The sequence below is a fragment of the Nerophis lumbriciformis genome, linkage group LG20 (assembly GCF_033978685.3).
Source record: "Nerophis lumbriciformis linkage group LG20, RoL_Nlum_v2.1, whole genome shotgun sequence".
Lineage (NCBI taxonomy): Eukaryota > Metazoa > Chordata > Actinopteri > Syngnathiformes > Syngnathidae > Nerophis > Nerophis lumbriciformis.
This window is the reverse complement of record NC_084567.2, coordinates 16,458,817-16,480,789: the sequence shown is the minus strand read 5'-3', so window position 1 is coordinate 16,480,789 and position 21,973 is coordinate 16,458,817. Positions and strand designations below refer to the sequence as shown.

Genomic DNA, 21,973 nt, shown 5'->3' with positions numbered 1-21,973 from the left:
TTCAGCTAAATTTGTTGGTTTTCTGACATGGACTTGTTTCTTCAGCATTGTCCACACGTTTAAGTCAGCACTTTGGGAAAGCCATTCTAAAACCTTCATTCTAGCCTGATTTAGCCATTCCTTTACCACTTTTGACGTGTGTTTGGGGTCATTGTCCTGTTGGAACACACAACTTTAACACTGTTACAAATATGCGCCACACTGTGAACCCACACCAAACAAGAATGACAAACACATTTCGGGAGAACATCCGCACCGTAACACAACATAAACACAACCGAACAAATACCCAGAACCCCTTGCAGCACTAACTCTTCTTGGACGCTACAATATACACCCCCCGCTACCCCCTAACCCCGCCCCCCCCACACACACACACCTCAACCCCCCGCCCCCCCAACCCCGCCCACCTCGACCTCTTTGTGACTTCAATAATAAATATGGCAGTGCCATGTTGGCATTTTTTTCCATAACTTGAGTTGATTTACTTTGGAAAACCTTGTTACATTGTTTAATGCATCCAGCGGTGCATCACAACAAAATTAGGCATAATAATGTGTTAATTCCACGACTGTATATATCTTTATCGGTTGATATCGGAATCGGTAATTAAGAGTTGGACAATATCGGAATATCGGATATCGGTAAAAAAGCCATTATCGGACATCTATAATAATTATAATACATAAATTCATAATAAATTCATAAAAGAACCAAACTTCATGAATTTTTTTTGTGACCAACAATTATGTGCTCCAATCACTCTATCACAAAAATATAAGAGTTGTAGAAATGATTGGAAACTCAAGACAGCCATGACATGTTCTTTACAAGTGTATGTAAACTTTTGATCGTGACTGTATATAGCAAATCCAATGACAATTAGCATCGAGCTAGCAGATTTTGAAAAGTGGAGCCTTTACTGTACTTGGGAGCGCTTTCTAACGTCACGTGCAAGCAACAAAGGTATGGGAATATAGCACCGTTGGATTTCACGTGACTACATACCCAATAGTTCCAACTGAATTTGGTCGGTATAAAAGTCTCTAATTTGGTACCAACCCCTAATTGGAGGTAAAGACGTTCTGCTCTCACTGACAATACACTGCATGGAAATCAATATGTTGCTTATAAAACAACAATTTAAGCTGTTGTCTCTTTGTTGTGCTCTAACAGGATGACATTCCAGAGTTGCAAGAATACTTCCTGGTCAACGTTACATCGGCGGTGCTCATCACGACCCTCGCCACCGTCCCACAACTAGGTATACTCGGCTGTGATGTGTTGTTGCACCTTTTCAATATGTCTTAATACTTTCCTCCTTCGATGTCTGCCGGCCCACCGCCACTTTTCTTGAGTAGAGGTTGCGTTTTGCACATTAACAGGTAATAAAGCCTGCGCTTCTGTGTGCCGACTGAGACCAAAGTTGAATAGATTCCCTGTTTGAATGTCAAAACTTCGCCACTGTAGTTGATCAGAGCTGGCTAGCAAACGCTTTAGTTCACGCCATTGTCCAGTTGGTGAATGACAACCCAGTGATGGATAGACGGGCTTGTCAGGCTTGTGCTTATAGACCAGGGGTGTCAAACGTGTTGCCCGAGGGCCGGATCAGGCCCGCGAACAGGTTTTATCCGGCCCGCGGGATGACTTTGCTAAGCATAAAAATTAACCTGAAATTTTTGAATGAAAGAAACAGTTGTTCTAAATGTGGATGTCGCATTAGCAATTATTTGTATCTTTGTAGATGATGCTACACAGTGACGTGCGGTGAGGTTGATGGCTGGTGAGGCACTGACTTCATCACAGTCAGATTTACAAACATATGAACCCTAAAGAGTATCTTATTCACCATTTGATTGGCAGCAGTTAACGGGTTATGTTTAAAAGCTCATACCAGCATTCTTCCCTGCTTGGCACTCAGCATCAAGGGTTGGAATTGGGGGTTAAATCACCAAAAATGATTCCCGGGGAGTGATCAAGGGGATGGGTCAAATGCAGAGGACAAATTTCACCACACATAGTGTGTGTGTGACAATCATTGGTACTTTAACTTAACTTTAACTTTACACATACAAACTGTAGCACACAAAAAAGCACATTTAATAAAAAAAAACGTTATTTTGGTCTTACCTTTACTTATAAATTAAGTTCATGCGCTGCTCCTTTTGAACAAAAGCATCGATAACTTGTTTATAGAAGTCTTCCTTATCTTTCTTCAGTTTTAAAAGTCTCTCTGTCTCGATGGAGATCTTCCTTTAAGTATTACCTCCTGCTTCGATTGAAAGTCCAGTTTAGATCACTAACTGTTGCTGCTTGTTGTCACTTCTTCTGCAGCCGAGTAGTCACATGAATGATCTCTGGGATCACTAGCGCCCTCTACCACCAGGAGGCGGGATTACTGCGAGCCTCAGCCAGTGCGTCTTCGCAGCCGTTTTATGATTGCTCAGCACAAGAAATACGTTACACACATACAGTTGTTGACAAAATACACTGTACATTATATACCTCAGCTAACTAAACTATGGAAATGTATAATATAATTCATATAGCAATACGGTCCCACTGCACAGCAGGCCAGCAGTTAGCCGAGTCATTGCGCAATCCATGGTGAGGCTCAACTGGCTGCTGATCACCGCAAGTCTCTTCTCAGTATTTGAACGGAAAATGTGAAAATTCAGCGATTTTGAATAAAAATAATCTAAAACTGGTGAAGTTAAATGGAGAATAACTTTATGGTATAATCACTGGATACATATAACAATTTAATTTTTTTTTTTTTAACTTTTTTTTTCTTTCCATGATGGCACGTGAGGCCCCGCCTCACCTGCCTCTAGTGACTGCACATCACTGATGCTACATATGTACAAAAAAATAAACCACATGATGTTAGTGCACCAGTCGAGGAAAATGAGCAAACTACATAAATAACATCCTGTAATTTGATTTTGATATAATTTTTTTATCTTGATAGATTGAAAATGAACACCAATGAGTTGACTGATGAACATTATCACATAATTTATTCAGTTAAAGTTAAAGTTAAAGTACCAATGATTGTCACACACACACACTAGGTGTGGCGAAATTATTCTCTGCATTTGACCCGTTACCCTTGATCACCCCCTGGGAGGTGAGGGGAGTAGTGGGCAGCAGTGGTGGCCGCGCCCGGGAATCATTTTTGGTGATTTAACCCCCAATTCTAACCCTTGATGCTGAGTGCCAAGGGTTGGAAAAGTCTGGATTTTTTCTGTCAAAAAGTCTGGATTTTTTCTGTCAAAAAGTCTGGATTTTTTCTGTCCAAAAATCGGGATTTTTTTCTGTCAATAAATCAGGAGTTTTTCTGTCAAAAAGTCTGGATTTTTTCTGTCAAAAAATCTGGATTTTTTTCTGTCAATCAATCAGGAGTTTTTCTGTCAAAAAGTCTGGATTTTTTCTGTCAAAAAGTCTGGATTTTCTTCTGTCAAAAAGTCGGGATTTATTTCTGTCAAAAAGTCGGGATTTATTTCTGTCAAAAAGTCAGGATTTTTTTCTGTCAAAAAATAGGGATTTTTTCTGTCAAAAAGTCTGGATTTTTTTTGGACAAAAATTCTGGATTTTTTTCTGTTAAAAAGTCTGGATTTTTTCTGTCAAAAAATCGGGATTTTTTCTGTCAAAAAGTCGAGATTTTTTCTGTCATAAAATCTGGATTTTTTCCGTCAATAAATCAGGATTTTTCTGTCAAAAAGTCTGGATTTTTTCTGTTAAAAAGTCTGGATTTTTTCTGTCAAAAAGTCTGGATTTTTTTCTGTTACACCTTGGTGTCATATATTTTTGTATTTCACTAATGCTGACCGTAAGCATGCTATTGTTAGCTTAGTAGTGTTAGCATGCTAGGTTTTTTGTAGCTTCTTTTGCTCATATTTTGGACGCTATCTGGCCAGCTAGCTAACTGTTAGCATTTCAGTTCAGCTTTGGCTCAAATTGTCTACTGAAATTGCATTTTCTAGTTAAAAAAAAAAATCAATATATTGTACAGGTTTTGAAGGCGAAAACTACCAAATTGGCCCTTTGACTGGTCAGTCTTGGACACCCCTGTTTAAGAGCGTTGGCAGTTTGCAGCGCAGAGATGCTAATGCTAGACATTGTCTTTTTAATCATGTTGTAAATTAATCTCTCATTCTACGCCACAGACACTCAGGGTTTGGTGGCCGAGGTCAGCATCGCTACGAATGACGGAATCAGAGGCGTCATTGAATGGACAAACACAATGTAAGAACACGCTCAGGCTCCATGTCAAATGCGTTTGGTTTAATTGTTATTTTTTTGGTTTTTCTAGGTTCGAAGTGAATGAAACATTAGGGATTCTGACGCTGGTGGCCTACAGGAACAAGGGCGCGCATGGGAATGTTTCTCTTCTCTTCTATGCCCAAAACCTGGAAGCTCAGCAAGGCCTGGACTACAACACCAGTGAAACGGTACAACCATGCAAACACTGTGGGTCTGATCTACTAAAGGTTTGCGCGTACTAAAACATGTGCACACTTGATTGTTGATCTACTATGCTTGTGCGCAACGCATTTGGTTTCTTCAATGAGCCAAATAGCGAGTGCAATAAATTTAGCATTTCTCTCTTCTTGTATATGCAGAATACATGCAGATAATCAGAACGCCCAAAATAGTAGGAGGAGATGCAAATATAATCACTTAGCCCTCACAATGTGATTTGTCAAGCGTGAAACGGTTTTGCGTCTACATGTAGCACATTTGGAGCATTCTTGCAGCAGAGCCACGTAAATACGACCGCTCACAAAACGGCGCATCCTGTAGACCAGGGGTGTCAAACTTATTTTAGCTCGGGGGCCACATGGAGAAAAATCTAGTCCCGAGTGGGTAAAATCATGGCATAATAACTTAAAAACGAGAAAATTCCCACAGAAATTTTGATGGGCCTGCTTATCTGTGCCCTGAACCTCTGGCCAGGGGTCGGAGGAAGCCGGCGTACTTATAAGATGGTGCCGAGCGTCGGAATTTGTGAGTTTTAGGTGTAACCGTACAAAATGAGCTAAAGAGCTAGCCTAAAACGTTAGCATGTCAACATTACCATAAGAGGTTGGCATACTTCCAATATGGCACCAGGTATCAAAAATCATATATTTTTTTTAAATTCTGCAGCGATTTTAGCGATTTTGTCCTTCCCACGCTGGCCTGTTGTCTTTATTGAGTTAGCAAACAACATATACAACATGTACAAGCACATATGCGGACACACAGTCATGCACATACTCACGTTTCATCAAACATATTAACGTTGTTGCCCTAGGGGAAACTGGGTAACACTTGGCACACTGACAAAGCTTAACCTATTTTTACTATAACAATCTACAAGGTTAACATAGTTGGCTTCTCTTTCTTCCCCTCCATTTATCTGCTTTCTTTTGTATTTCAAGTTATCATTATATACATGTATTGTTGCATCTGAACAATTGTATTGTTGCTAATAGAGGTAATTGTTAATATTCATTATCAGTAGTGCTATTTCTATTGGTATTTGTATTGCTCCATTTGTAGTGTAATAATGTTAATTGCCATTTCTGTATTATTATTTATTTCACTAACTGCTTCTTTGCTATCACTTTTACCATCATAATTGTATATATCCTATTTGCTGATGTTCTTCTATTGTTGTTGTTGTTGTTATTGTTGTGTTTGCTGTCTTATCCCCTTCTTGTCCCCACAATTTCCCCCTCTGTCTTCCTTTTTTTTCTCTTTCTATCCCCTCCTGCTTCGGCCCAGCTGCACCAAATAATAATATAAATCCATTTAAATAAAGTCAAATACAAATAAGGCAACAAGAAATGTATCCCACACTTCTCTTTTGTAAAGTAAATTTGTACAGCTGTTATGGGCATCTACATCAACTGTATGATTTGCCTGAGAAGCTGGACAGGACAAAAAAATAAAAAATAAATAAAAAAACAAAAGAAATCATAATTTGTCGGTTTAAACATACAAATTAGCTAAACAGCTACCAAAAATGTTAACATGCTTCTATAAGAGACGTTATCCTACTTATCAAAAATTATGATATTTAGGTTAAAACATACAAAATTAGCTAAAAAGCTAGCTTAAAACGTAAGCATGCTAATCTAAAAGACGTTAGTATACTTCAAGCAATCCACATTTTGTATACTATCACTAATAAACAGCGTAAATTCATAGTATCCTAACAGGGGTGTGTTGACACGGCACATAGCTCCGCCTCCTCTGAAGTCATGCGCACTCTCACGGCATGGGATACAAAGAAGTGCTAGTGCGACACCCAGTGGACACATTTAAAACAGCAGTTTCTTTCATTCAAACACTTAGGCTTATTTTTACTCATAAACTCATCCCGCAGGCCGGATAAAACCTGTTTGCGGGCCGTACGTTTGTCACCCCTGCTGTAGAGGGTCAGAAAGCGGCTTGAAAACAGTCAGTAAAACATCATCTATTCCAAATGTTGACCAAAGATTCTCATAGTCATTCACATCAATGTCCCACTGGGGTGAGTTTTTCCTTGCCCTTATGTGGGCTCTGTGGGCTTGTGCAGCCCTTTGAGACACTTGTGATTTAGGGCTATATAAGTAAACATTGATTGATTGATTGATATTACATTTTACGTAGACCCCAAGTCAGTGGTTTAAAGGTAGTAAAAAAAAAAATCATAATATGACTCCATTCAGGGCTGATCTGGATATTTACATACTGTATCTATTATCTGAAAAAACTTCTTGCAACATGCATTTTCTTGCGATTGGATCATTCATTTTTGGATCATTCATTATTGCCAGTATTGTGCCAAAAACACCAGTCTAGCGGTCTCCCAGAGCGCACCTTCGGCGTGCTAAAAATAGGTTTGGTGGTCTAGATTGCGTTTTTTTATATCGCATAAACAGTTGAGTTGAGTTGAGTTTGAGTTTATTTCGAACATGCAAGCATACAACATGATACATCACAATTTCCAGTTTCTCTTTTCAACATGTTCGAAAAGGAGTAGGAAGAAGCAGAGCTTATTTAATCCTACCCCTTTTCTTTTACATAACAGTTGACAAAACTTTAGTTCACTTCCTGTTCTCAATTTATTCACAATATACTCCATAAGTAATCACAATAAAAATAAAAAATAAAATAATAATTGGTGAAGTAAGTTATATTTCATATGATGAGATAAGTAAGATTATTTTGACAGTGAAAGAATGGATGAATTAAATAAATTCAGAATGTTTATCATGGTTCTTCTTCTTTGTACTTTGTAAACACTTTAAGTTTGAAGAGTTTCTTGAAGTGGATCATATTAGTACATTGTTTGATTGCTTTGCTTAATCCATTCCATAATTTACTTCCACATACTGATGTACTGAAGGTCTTAAGTGTTGTACGTGCGTACAAATGTTTTAGATTACATTTTTCTCTAAGATTATATTCCTCCTCTTTTTTTGAGAAGAATTGTTGTATATTCTTGGGTAGCAGGTTATAATTTGCTTTGTGTATAATTTTAGCTGTTTGCAAATTCACTATGTCGTGGAATTTCAGTATCTTTGATTCAATAAATAAAGGATTTGTATGTTCTCTATATCCAACATTATGTTTTATTCTAACTGATCTTTTTTGTAACACCGTTAATGAATGAAGTGTACTTTTGTAGTTATTTCCCCATATTTCTACACAGTAACTCAGATATGGTAACACTAGTGAGCAGTAGAGAATAATCGGTGGCATAGATTATAGTTGTGTGCTGCGTGTTCAACAACAGCACAAAACACCCCAGGTTGGAGCGTAGAGTGCAGTAGGGGACTGTTTTCATGGTGACAGCCGGTAGTTGTTATTCAAATCCTCATTTGAATAAGACGGTCTGCACCACTTAGTAGATCACCTACGCCCACTAGGAGTACACGTTATTTAAAGGGATTGGTACCGAATCCGGTACTTTTTTGGCACTGACCAAATCCTGCCGGTCCTACCGGGAACAGTACTATGTAAAATCCAGAGGTGCCATGTTTCGGTACCTGGGTTGCGCCTGACGTCACGCCCGGTTCCCGACTCAGCCAGCTCTTTGCACTTATGCACTTTGCGATCACTTCAGCAGCACTGAGAGCAAACTCAGCCAAAATACCTCTAGGGAATGTTGCAATATTCAATGCCAACAAAGAAATTGACTCAAAAAATGTGCTAACTTCCTGCTAAACACTTTGGCTTTGCCATTGACCTGCTACTGATTAGCATTAGCCATTTTACATGGCGATTTCAACACCTCCAAACGTGTTCTTGGAAACTACAACTAAGATGTAATAAGTACAATGCTTACAGTAATATTATTTTCTGGGGCGCAGCAAAAAAAACAAAACAACACACCATAAACTATACACTACTGCCATCCAGCGTCTTGGACTATTGACTGTAATTATAACTTAATGTCATACCTGCAAATGGTAGGTAGGTAGGTACAGTAGGTAGGTAGGTCTTTATTGTCATTGCACAAGTACAACAAAACTTTGTTTTCAGCACAAACCCGTTCAAGATTAGACAAACAAACAGGGTTACAGAACAGGAAAGCCGACCGTAAAAGATGGGAAAAAGGTCAACGCTGGGGGAGGATGAGTAAAAAAATACAATCTAGACTGGGCTCCGAAGGGGGCCCAGTTTGGAGTGGGCAAAACAACCTCCATAGCAAAGCACATATACATATTACAACATACAACTCGAGACTTGCAACAGAGGGGAGGGACTGGGTGCCACGATGGAAGGCTGCAGCTCTTCAGGCGCTGCCCATCCGTCCATCACCCCTAAGGGATTCGCCTGAGACTCATAAATGTGGTAATGAAACAAGATATGAATGAAACAACTGGGCAGCAATCATAATAATCAGCTCATTCTTTTAATATTGCAATAAAAAACTGTGATTGTAGTTATCAATAACAATGAATATTTATTAACACACACAAAAGTGCCTAAGATTGGTACTGGTATCGATTCCCAGGTACTCAGAATTGGTACTGTATGGTTTCAAATGTGAACAGCATTCATCCCTAATTATATAGCACCTGTTTTGTAGATCAGGCCCTGAGTGGATTCCCTCATACAATGTATGCACGGTTGCTTGTTTTTTCTCGCACAACTGAACCCTCATGTCCACCCAGATGCTCCATTTTGTCAATGGTGAAAAACACAAGTTTGTAGAGGTACAGATCATTGATGATGACATTCCCGAGGGAGCTGAAAGATTCCAGCTGATACTGTCTGATCCCTCACCAGGGCTCGAGCTCGGCATCAATACCACAGGTTAACCATAGACTTTAGATCAGTCAATGTCACCCGGCCCTGATCCACCGATCTGTTTCTGACAGTTTCCTAACTCCTCTCGTCCTCCAGCCACTGTAAACATACTGGCAAGTGATGATGGACATGGTGTCATATCTTTCAACACCAGCGAGCCTTTCCTACTAACAGAGCCGACATCTGAGTCAGGCCTGAGCGAGAGTGTGGCCTCCCTCCGTGTGGTCCGGAACCCCGAGGAGGGCACGTTTGGTACCGTGACGGTCCAGTTCACCATAACAGATGCCAATGGCAGCCTCGCAGATGGCGATCTAATGCCAGCCCAGGGGCTTGTGGTGCTGGAGGATGGCGTCAAGTTGAAGGTGAACACAACATTTCCGACCATTTGTGTTCATTGTTGCGTGACCGCATCAGACTTGTCGTTCCAGATGCTAGAGATCCGAGCAGTGCTGGACGCTGAGCCTGAAGCGAATGAGACTTTCACAGTGAGCCTGTCCAACCCAACAGGGGGCGCACGGCTCGGTGACCAAGTGCACGCTTTCATCACTGTCCTGGAGAACCTCGCTCCCTCTGGCTTGTTCTGCATCAGACCCACCCTTGAAAGGTATTTGATGGGTACCTGCTCAGTGGCCTTGTGGTTAGAGTGTCCGCCCTGAGATCGGTAGGTTGTGAGTTCAAACCCCGGCCGAGTCATACTATCCATCCATTCATATCCATCCATTCATCCATCTTCTTCCGCTTATCTGAGGTCGGGTCGCGGGGGAGTAGCCTATACAGCCACCTTGTCCAGCTCCTCCCGGGGGATCCCGAGGCGTTCCCAGGCCAGCCGGCAGACATAGTCTTCCCAACGTGTCCTGGGTCTTCTCCTACCGGTCGGACGTGCCCTAAATACCTCCCTAGAGAGGCGTTCAGGTTGCATACTGACCAGATGCCCGAACCACCTCATCTGGCTCCTCTCGGTGTGGAGGAGCAGCGGCTTTACTTTGAGCTTCTCCCGGATGACAGAGCTTCTCACCCTATCTCTAAGGGAGAGCCTTAGAGAGCCTCACGGCAGAGGAAACTAATTTCGGCCGCTTGTACCTGTGATCTTGACCATTCAGTCATAACCCAAAGCTCATGACCATAGGTGAGGATGGGAACAAAGATCGACTGGTAAATTAAGAGCTTTGCCTTCCGGCTCAGCTCCTTCTTCACCACAATGGATCGATAGAGCGTCCGCATCACTGAAGACGCCGCCTGTCGATCTCAGGATTCACTTTTCCCTCACTCGTGAACAAGACTCCGAGGTACTTGAACTCCTCCACACGGGGCAGGGTCTCCTCCCCAACCTGGAGATGGCACTCCACCCTTTTCCGGCCGAGAACCATGGACTCGGCCGAGTCATACCAAAGACTATAAAAATGAGACCCATTGCCTCCCTGCTTGGCACTCAGCATCAATGGTTGGAATTGGTCGTTAAATCACCAAAATGTAGTGTACAGAATTGAGATCGAATTTAAAGTAAAAAGTAAATAATGGGGGTATAAATGGAAACAAAATATAAAAATATTACAATAAGAATAAAAATAAAAAGCAACAATGAGAATAAAAATATAACAGTAAAATAAGAATATAACAAGAGAAGCCCAGGAAGATCATTACCGACAGGTGCGCTGAGTGCTGATTGATTGCAGATGCTTGCTGCCGCCGGAGTGACGCGTGCAGGAGATGAGCGGCCGTGGGCGTGTCCCAAGGTGCGCTCTGCGGGGCTCATTAAGGAATGCATTAAGGGCCATGACAAAAACGGGCGAACATTTTTTTTTTTAGGAACTCAAGTCAATGTTCCTCCAAAATAATCGATTTTCAGATTAATCGCGATTCTTATTTGTAACGATTCTTAATCTAATTTAATCTTAATCTGATTATTTTAATTAGATAGCCACTGAGACAAATCACATTGTTGATCTAGAGCAGGAGTGCCCATTACGTCGATGGCGGAGGGTGTGTCAGTCGATCACCAGCCAGGCTTAAAAAAAAAGTCCTAAAAATGAGCGCTCATCAATCTTCACCAACACGTCACTTTCGTCACTTGATTGACATTCACCCGCGCCCGAGGGTCTTGTGAGATGACGCCGGCTGCTGCCAGATCATTATTAAGAAAAATTGACCGACAGAATGGCGAGAAACACTTCTTATTTCAACAGACTCTTGCGCCGTGCCTGCCGTCAAAACTCGAAACACCGACTGCTCAGTTCCTACCTTCGCAATAAAAGCGCTGCTTCATCCTGCCTGCGCTACCAAAATAAGAGTCTCAGGAAGCTGGCGTGCACATGCTAGCAAGCTATGGAGTTTGCCGGCAATTAGGGCTGGGCGATAAGGACGAAAAAGTACATCTCGATACATTTTTACTTAAACTCGATATTCGATATATACAGTCGCGATCAAAAGTTTACATACACTTGTAAAGAACATAATGTCATGGCTGTCTTGAGTTTCCAATACTTTCTACAACTCTTATTTTTTTGTGATAGAGTGATTGGAGCACATACTTGTTGGTCACAAAAAACATTCATGAAGTTTGGTTCTTTTATGAATTTATTATGGGTCTACTGAAAATGTGAGCAAATCTGCTGGGTCAAAAGTATACATACAGCAATGTTAATATTTGCTTACATGTCCCTTGGCAAGTTTCACTGGAATAAGGCGCTTTTGGTAGCCACCCACAAGCTTCTGGAAAGCTTCTGCTTGAATTTTTGACCACTCTTCATGACAAGATTGGTGCAGTTCAGATTTCAGCAAAATGTTTTGGTTTTCTGACATGGACTCGTTTCTTCTGCATTGTCCACACGTTTAAGTCAGGACTTTGGGAAGGCCATTCTAAAACCTTAATTCTAGCCTGATTTAGCCATTCCTTTACCACTTTTGACATATATTTGGGGTCATTGTCCTGTAGGAACACCCAACTGCGCCCAAGACCTAACGTCCGGGCCGATGATTTTAGGTTGTCCTGAATAATTTGGTGATAATTCTCCTTTTTCATTGTCCCATTTAAAGCACCAGTTCCATTGGCAGCAAAACAGGCCCAGAGCATAATACTACCACCACCATGCTTGACGGTAGGAATGGTGTTCCTGGGATTAAAGGCCTCAACCTTTTATCCTCCAAACATATTGCTGGGTATTGTTGCCAAACAGCTAGATTTTTGTTTCATCTGACATCACATGGACAAAGATGAGACCTTCTGGAGGAAAGTTCTGTGGTCAGATGAAACAAAAATTTAGCTGTTTGGCCACAATACCCAGCAATATGTTTGGAGGAGAAATGCTGAAGAAACAAGTCCATGTCAGAAAACCAACAAATCTGAATTGAACTGCACCAATTTTGTCAAGAGGAGTGGTCAAAAATTCAAGCAGAAGCTTGTGGATGGCTACCAAAAGCGCCTTATTGCAATGAAATATAAGTAAATGCTCCGCACACTTCCCATCGTGCTTTGTAATGGATTTAAACAGGTGTGATTTTGATTTTTTTTTATGGTTGAAGTTCAGTGAGCAGGTTGTGTTATGTGTGACCATGTGTGTTGGCTTTTTGTGTGAGTTCATGACTAGGGAAGGTTGTTTGCATTGGGTCATATAAGTAAATGCTCTGCACACTTCCCATCGTGCTTTGTAATGGATTTAAATATGTGTGATTTTGAATTTTTTTATGGTTGAAGTTCAGTGAGCAGGTGGTGTTATGTGTGTTGACTTTTTGTGTGAGTGCATGACTAGGGAAGGTTGTTTGCATTGGGCCATATAACAGACGGCGTGGCAAGGTTGGGAGAGTGGCCGTGACAGCAATCTGAGGATTACTGGTTCAATCCCCACCTTCTACCAGCCTAGTCACGTCTGTTGTGTCCTTGAGCAAGACACTTCACCCTTGCTCCTGATGGGCCTGGTTAGCGCCGTGCATGGCAGCTAACAGTGTGTGAATGTGTGAATGTGTGTGTGAATGGGTGAATGTGGAAAAAGTGTCACAGCGCTTTGAGTTCCTTAAAAAGGTAAAAAAGCGCTATACACGTACAACCCATTTACCATTTACCATATAAATAAATGTCCACAAAGTTCATGTGAGCAGGTGGTGTTATGTGTGACCATGTGTGTTGACTTTTTGCGTGAGTTCATGTCTAGGGAAGGTTGTTTGCATTGGGTCGTATAAGTAAATACTGAGCACACTTCCCTTCACGCTTTGTAATGGATTTAAATAGGTGTGATATTGCATTTTTCATGGTTCAAGTTCAGTGAGCAGGTTGTGTTATGTGTGACCATGTGTGTTGACTTTTTGCGTGAGTTCATGACTAGGGAAGGTTGTTTGCATTGGGTCATATAAGTCAATGCTCCACACATTTCCCATCGTGCTTTGTAATGGATTTAAATAGGTGTAGTTCTGAATTGTTTATGGCGTTTGGACATTTTGTATAATGTCCACAAAGTTCAGTGTGTGTTGACTTTTTCTGTAGGTTGCATTTATTTTTGAGCCATGACTCGGGAAGGTTGTTTGGATTGTGTCATATGTAAATGCTGTGCTGTTTTCACGTTAAATCCCAATTCATCGTTATTGACCTGATTTACTCACATTGTCCACAATGTGAGTAAATGGGGGCACGTTTGCAGGAAACAGTTCAAAATCCCTTATTAAACGACGCCTGATTCAGTGGTACTCGTTGCTCAAAGTCGGTGAAATGGCATCTGAACTCTTCTTCCGTTCTCTGTACAGAAGCAAGACAGAAGTGCTGGCAGACGAAGGAGGTGGCAGCGTCTTCCTCACCGTGTCTCGCAGCAACGGCCTGGAATCCACTGTCAGCGTGGAGTGGGAGACTCAGTCCCGCACAGCTGTTGCTTTCGGTGATTTATCTGCTTCCAGGCATCTTGTGCAAACAAACAATTTTTAAATTCCTCCTTACTTTTTTTTAAGAGGGCCCTCTCCCGATGATGGCTCTGTACCAGAGCTTTGAGGACAGTCCAACCTCTGCTTGGTGCGACCTCCCTGGCATGCCGTCTGTGCTGGCTGTGAGGCTTGATCGGAGACCCGCCGTGGGATCCTCCCACACTTTGGCCACCGTTTATCGCTGGCAGGGTGTGTTTGTGCCTGTGGAGGTAATTCATACACTGATCAGGGCTCGTACGGGTGCTTAAAAACCTTGAAAATGCTTGGATTTTTAATGTTGTGTTTTCAGTAGAGATGTCCGATAATGGCTTTTTTGCCGATATCCGATATTCTTACATTGTCCAACTCTTAATTACCGATACTGATATCAACCGATACCGATATATACAGTCGTGGAATTAACACATTATTATGCCTAATTTTGTTGTGATGCCCCGCTGGATGCATTAAACAATGTAACAAGGTTTTCCAAAATAAATCAACTCAAGTTATGGAAAAAATGCCAACATGGCACTGCCATATTTATTATTGAAGTCACAAAGTGCATTATTTTTTTTAACATGCCTCAAAACAGCAGCTTGGAATTTGGGACATGCTCTCCCTGAAAGAGCATGAGGAGGTTGAGGTGCTGAACGGGCGGGGTTGGGGGGGGGGGGGTTGAGTTTAGGGAGTAGCGGGGGAGTGTATTGTAGCGTCCCGGAAGAGTTAGTGCTGCAAGGGGTTCTGGGTATTTGTTCTGTTGTGTTTGTGTTGTGTTACGGTGCGGATGTTCTCCCGAAATGTGTTTGTCATTCTTAATTGGTGTGGGTTCACAGTGTGCCGCATATTTGTAACAGTGTTAAAGTTGTTTATACGGCCACCCTCAGTGTGACCTGTATGGCTGTTGACCAAGTATGCATTGCATTCACTTATGTGTGTGTGAAAAGCTGTAGTTATTATGTGATTGGGCCGGCACGCAAAGGCAGTGCCTTTAAGGTTTATTGGCGCTCTGTACTTCTCCCTACGTCCGTGTACACAGCGGCGTTTTAAAAAGTTATAAATTTTGCTTTTTGAAACCGATACCGATAATTTCCGATATTACATTTTAAAGCATTTATCGGTCGATAATATCGGCAGTCCGATATTATTGGACATCCCTAGTTTTCAGGGTTTGAAAAATGCTTGAATTTTGGGTGAAGTGCTTGGAAATGCTTGTAAATGTTCATCACGGGGACGGCGTGGCGCAGTGGAAGAATGGCCGTGCGCGACCCGAGGGTCCCTGGTTCAATCCCCACCTAGTACCAACCTCGTCATGTCCGTTGTGTCCTGGTTAGCACCTTGCATGGCAGCTCCCTCCATCAGTGTGTGAATGTGTGTGTGAATGGGTAAATGTGGAAGTAGTGTCAAAGCGCTCTGAGTACCTTGAAGGTAGAAAAGCGCTATACAAGTACAACCCATTTATTTATCATTTATCATATTTCTCGGCAGTCTGACTCAATAGGCTGATTATAAAATGGGAAAAAAAATAAAATAAGTTTCCCTAAAAATGAAAGCTACACTCTGTTGGCTTTGCACGAGCCCTTACATTAGGTTGTTGTCATGTATATACGGCTCTGTGTCGCCCCCCCCCCCCCCAAGAGGACAGTGGTGCATCGGTCCATCATGCCGGGAGGTTGTCGTTTTAATGAACATTGGATGGAAAATGACAAATACAAACTTTGGGGACGGCGTGGCACAGTTGGGGAGTGGCCGTGCCAGCAACCTGAGGGTTCCTGGTTCAATTCCCACCCTACCACCCTAGTCACGTCCGTTGTGTCCTTGAGCAAGACACTTCACCATTGCTCCTGATAGGTCGTGGTAAGGGCCTTGCATGGCAGCTCCCTCCATCAGTGTGTGAATGTGTGTGTGAATGGGTGAATGTGGAAATAGTGTCAAAGCGCTTTGAGTACCTTGAAGGTAGAAAAGCGCTATACAAGTATAACCCATTTACCATTTACCAAACGTGGACCAAATCCACGTGTAGCCTGCTGCAAAGTATGCAAAAAGGAAATCTAGCTTTTCGCAATGGGAGTCATATGGATGGTAAGCCACAGAGAATACTAACGTTAGCTAAAGTTTTGTTTTCAGACCTAAACTGTGAGGTCAGCGCTAGATTACATGTTAATTACGGACAGTTATTACGAGCTATGAAAGGAAAAAAAGCCAGCGTTTGTCAACGATAAATTTATAATGTTAAGAACTTCCCTCAACTAAAAATCGATGTGGGGGGCGGGGGAGGGGTTGAGGGGGTGGGGTTTGGTGGTAGGGGGGGTGTATATTGGAGCGTCCCGGAAGAGTTAGTGCTGCAAGGGGTTCTAGGTATTTGTTCTGTTGTGTTTATGTTGTGTTACGGTGCGGATGTTTTCCCGGAATGTGTTTGGCATTCTTGTTTGGTGTGGGTTCACAGTGTGGCGCATATTTGTAACAGTGTTTAAGTTGTTTATACGGCCACCCTCAGTGTGACCTGTATGTCTGTTGATCAAGTATGTATTGCATTCACTTATGTGTGTGTGAAAAGCCGCATATATTATGTGACTGGTCCGGCACGCTGTTTGTATGGAGGAAAAGCGGACGGGACGACAGGTTGTAAAGGACGCTAAAGGCAGTGCCTAAGGCACGCCCCCAATATTGTTGTCCGGGTGTAAATCGGGAGAAATTCGGGAGAATGGTTGCCCCGGGAGATTATCGGGAGGGGAACTGAAATTCAGGAGTCTCCCGGGAAAATCGGGAGGGTTGGCAAGTGTGGTTATAAGGCTAGATATGCTTAATGAAAGGTGAAACAAACTAAATATTTTCCTTTAATTTATCATCCTTATATTAATGTGGAACAGTTTTGTTAATAAATGAGTGGAATTGACATTTTGAGGGTGCGTGTATTTATATGACATTATGCAGCTTACAAGCACAAATACGGTGTGAATCAATCCTTGCTGTTCGATGTCATTGAGCTGTAAGTAAGAAAAAGAACAAGAAATTTGAAAAAAAACAACACAAATGGATAAATAAATAAATGGGTTGTACTTGTATAGCGCTTTTCTACCTTCAAGGTACTCAAAGCGCTTTGACACTACCACATTTACCCATTCACACACACATTCACACACTGATGGAGGGAGCTGCCATGCAAGGCGCTAACCAGCACCCATCAGGAGCAAGGGTGAAGTGTCTTGCTCAGGACACAACGGACATGACGAGGTTGGTACTAGGTGGAGATTGAACCAGGGACCCTTGGGTTGCGCACGGCCACTCTTCCACTGCGCCACACCGTGGAGACACGTTTGCAAACACCAATGACATTGAATAGTCACACTGCTTCATTTTCTATGCCCCATTCAGTTAATGATAATTGCTGGTTCAATGTTAGGTTTAGGTTTTAGCAGATTTTCCGAATTTTTCCTACAGACAGCATTTGGTGACCTCAAACAACAAGGCGAGGGATTGATTCACACTGGTTTTTGCCTTATAAGGGTATTAGAAAAACTGGAAAATCGATCTTGAAAGTCTTTAAAAAGTGCTTGAATTTGGCCATGGAAAAGGTGTACGAACCCTGACTGATACTGTATATACAGTACAGTACCTCCAAAGTGAGCTCACTTCTCACACTTGAGCAACCATTTTCCCATAGAAATTAAACAGTGACGTTCTTTCCAACTTGTATAGTACATTGGTTTAAGAGATAAGAGCGGTCACTTGGATCGTTTTTTTGTTTTTGTTTTAAGTTGAAAGCAAATATTTGAGTCGCAAGCCTCTCCGCCATTAGTTGGTGTAGCAAATACTGCAGTAAACCCAACCAGGAGCCTCCCAAAACATCTTTTCTCACTTGCTTTTAGCTGACTTATTTGTGTTTTCCAAGCACGGGAAGGAAGAAAGTGAGTGTGAAGAACAGCGCTGAAAAGAAGAAGTAGATGACGTTCCTTGAATTCAAGAAAGAAATCATCAAAAAACATGACCGAGCGTGTAGTCGACTTCGCAAAATTAGTTGAGCGTTTGACTGCTAGTCTGCGCAACAATGAAGCACAATGAGCCAAGAATGTTAAAATAACATCCAGACGGCAAACATTTATCCATAAAAATATGAAAAAAGCTGCCTATTGTGTGTTTGACTGAGAAGCCGATGCAAGGAGATACCGTAGAAGCTCACTCTCCGAGGTAAATGCTATATTACATTGCTTCACAAAACTACCGTAGTTGTTTTTACTACATTCTATTGTATTGTTTTATACAATAATTAAACAATATTTACCTTTTAAAAAGCAGGGAACACCTAAACATTGTGACGTTTTTTTAGGGCGAGGGGTGGCGAGGGCACCAATTTAAAATTCCATTGATTAGAGCGTTAATTGCTTGTTAGCAACTAGACCACTAATTGATAGCTGGCAATTAGTGCGTAAATCACGAGCTGGCAACTGTTGTGGGAATCGCTAACTGGTAACTAGAGTGCTAATTGCTAGCGAGCAACTACTTCCCAAATCGTTGGCTGGCAACTTGAGCGCTAATCTGTAGCTGCAACTAGAGTAGCTGACAACAAGAGTGTTAATCGCTAGCTGAAAACGAGAGCGTTAATCGCTAGTTGGCAACTAGAGCCTTAATTTCTAGTTGGCAACTAGTGCGTAAATTGCTAGCTGGCAACTAGTGTGCAAATCAGTAGCTGGCAACTAGAGCGCTAATCGCTAGCTGGAAACTGGAGTGCTAAGTGCTAGCTGGCAACTAGTCTGCAAAATCGCCAGCCGACAACTAAAGTGCTAATCGCTAGCTAACAACTTGAGTGATAATGGCTTGCTGGCAACTAAAGCACTAATAGCCAGCTGTCAAATAGAGCGCTAATTGCTAGCTGGCAACAAGTGTGTGCACCGTTGTTGCATGGGTAGCTGGCAACTGCAGTGCTAATTTCTATCTGGCAACTAGACCACTAATGGCTAGCTGGCAACTAGAGCGTAAATCGCTAGCTGGCAACTAGTGCGTAAATTGCTAACTGGCAACTAGAGTGCTAATCGCTAGCTGGCAACTAGAGCACTAATTGCTAGCTGGCAACAAGTGTGCGCACCGTTGTTGGCAATTAGAGCGCTAATTGCTAGCCGGCAACTACTTTGCAAATCATTATGCATCGCTAGCTGGCAACTGCAGTGCTAATTGCTAGCCCTCATCTAGTATGCAAATCAGTAGCTGGCAACTAAAGGGCTAATCGCTAGCTAACAACCTGAGTGCTAATCACTTGCTGGCAACTTAAGTGCTAATCGCTTGCTGGCAACTAGAGTGCTAATAGCTAGCTGGAAACTAGAGCGCTAATTGCTAGCTGGCAACAAGTGTGCGCACCGTTGTTGGCAACTAGAGCGCTAATTGCTAGTCAGCAACTACTTTGCAAATCATTATGCATCGCTAGCTGGCAACTGCAATGCTAATTGCTAGCTTTTAACTAGTATGCAAATCAGTAGCTGGCAACTAAAGGGCTAATCGCTAGCTAACAACCTGAGTGCTAATAGCTAGCTGGCAACTAGAGTGCTAATAGCTAGCTGGCAAGTAGAGTGCTAATTACGAGCTAATAACCTGAGTGTTAATCGTTTGCTGGCAACTTAAGCGCTAATCGCTTGCTGGCAACTAGAGCGCTAATTGCTAGCTGGCAACAAGTGTGCGCACCGTTGTTGGCAACTAGAGCGCTAATTGCTAGCCAGCAGCTACTTTGCAAATCATTATGCATCGCTAGCTGGCAATTGCAGTGCTAATTGCTAGATCTCAACTAGTATGCAAATCAGTAGCTGGCAACTAAAGGGCTAATCGCTAGCTAACAACCTGAGTGCTAATCGCTTGCTGGCAACTTAAGTGCGAATCGCTTGCTGGCAACTTAAGTGCTAATAGCTAGCTGGCAACTAGAGTGCTAATAGCTAGCTGGCAACTAAAGTGCTAGTAGCTAGCTGGCAACTAGAGTGCTAATCGCTATCTGGCAACTAAAGTGCTAATTCCGAGCTAAAAACATGAGTGTTAATCGTTTGCTGGCAACTTAAGTGCTAATCGCTTGCTGGCAACAAGTGTGCGCACCGTTGTTGGCAACTAGAGCGCTAATTGCTAGCCAGGAACTACTTTTCAAATCATTATGCATTGCTAGCTGGCAACTGCAGTGCTAATTGCTAGCTCTCAACTAGTATGCAAATTAGTAGCTGGCAAATAAAGGGCTAATCGCTAGCTAACAAACTGAGTGCTAATCACTTGCTGGCAACTTAAGTGCTAATCGCTTGCTAGCAACTAGAGTGCTAATAGCTAGCTAGCAACTAGAGCGTAAATCGCTAGCTGGCAACTAGTCCGTAAATTGCTAGCTGGCAACTAGAGTGCTAATTGCTAGCTAACAACTTGAGTGATAATCGCTTGCTGGCAACTAAAGCGCTAATAGCTAGCTGGCAAATAGAGCGCTAATTGCTAGCCAGCAACTACTTTGCAAATCATTGTGCATCGCCAGCTGGCAACTGCAGTGCTAATTTCTAGCTGGCAACTAGACCACTAATGGCTAGCTGGCAACTAGTGCGTAAATTGCTAGCTGGAAACTAGAGTGCTAATCGCTAGCTGGCAACTAAAGTGCTAATTGCGAGCTAACAACCTGAGTGCTAACCGCTTGCTGGCAACTAGAGCACTAATTGCTAGCTGGCAACAAGTTTGCGCACCGTTGTTGGCAACTAGAGCGCTAATTGCTAGCCAGCAACTACTTTGCAAATCATTATGCATCGCTAGCTGGCAACTGCAGTGCTAATTGCTATCTCTCAACTAGTATGCAAATCAGTAGCTGGCAACTAAAGGGCTAATCGCTTGCTAACAACCTGAGTGCTAATCGCTGGCTGGCAACTTAAGTGCTAATCGCTTGCTAGCAACTAGAGTGCTAATAGCTAACTGGAAACTATTGTGTGCACCGCTAGCTGGCAACTAGTGTGCAAATCACTAGCTGGCAACTAGAGCGCTAGTTCGCTATCTAGCAACTGGAGCGCTAATTGCCATCTGGCAACTAGTCTTCAAATTGATAGCTGGCAACTAAAGTGCTAATCGGCAGCTAACATATCAAGCGCTAATCGCTTGCTGGCAATTAGAGCGCTAATCGCTAGCTAGCATCAAATGCACTATTTGCCAGCTGGCAGCTGGGGGGGGGCACCAATTGCATTGATTTATTGATTTCAGTTCATTTGGATGTGAGAAGTTGATTTGAGATGCAAGTGTTTTTAGTCTTAAGTCCGTCCCAGAAGCAGTTGAAGTGGTACTACTGTAGCATGTACAGTACGTACAGTGTGTACAGCATGTACAGTATGTACACTGTACATGACAAGTTCCATTCATGTGATTTGTCCCTATGATGGTTGCTGACATGTGAGGAGTGTGTTTGCCGCTGTGCCGTCAGCCTCCCAGCATCAGGTCTGTCTCCTTGCCATCCTTCTAGTCCGCCAGGATTCAGGACCCGAGTTCTTGTGTTGGCTTTGCAGTGAGGAACAGCACCTACGTCGCCATCACGCACGGCGGCGCTCCCTTCGCCCCCGCAGCCAACCTCAGCATCCTCAAGCTGCACAGGGACCTCAACGTCACGTTGGTCAGTGCCACCTGAATTATTGTGGGCATCTTTAGATTTGGTTTCTGGTCTCCCACCCCCTCATACTGGTCTTGTTCAGGAACAAACCATAGGCGTGGAAGCCTTGCAAGTGAAACACTTTTCCACTGAAGACGGGGATTTTCTCATAGCATCAAGTCAGGTGACGGCAAATGTTTTACTGAATTATTCCAACTCTTTTAAGTG

The 21,973-nt window shown here is 42.5% G+C and overlaps 1 protein-coding gene across 1 annotated transcript in view; it reads left to right on the top strand.

Moving 5' to 3' along the window:
• The window catches only part of adgrv1 (adhesion G protein-coupled receptor V1), a 513,902-nt gene that overhangs the window by 211,987 nt on the left and 279,942 nt on the right, over nt 1-21,973 (top strand). Inside the window, exons 42-51 of the mRNA XM_061980535.1 lie at nt 1,177-1,264; nt 4,170-4,248; nt 4,316-4,454; nt 9,156-9,297; nt 9,388-9,653; nt 9,720-9,895; nt 14,023-14,150; nt 14,221-14,402; nt 21,623-21,769; nt 21,849-21,929. Of these exons, the coding sequence (XP_061836519.1) occupies nt 1,177-1,264; nt 4,170-4,248; nt 4,316-4,454; nt 9,156-9,297; nt 9,388-9,653; nt 9,720-9,895; nt 14,023-14,150; nt 14,221-14,402; nt 21,623-21,769; nt 21,849-21,929 (1,428 nt within the window). The remainder of the gene's footprint in view (nt 1-1,176; nt 1,265-4,169; nt 4,249-4,315; nt 4,455-9,155; nt 9,298-9,387; nt 9,654-9,719; nt 9,896-14,022; nt 14,151-14,220; nt 14,403-21,622; nt 21,770-21,848; nt 21,930-21,973) is intronic.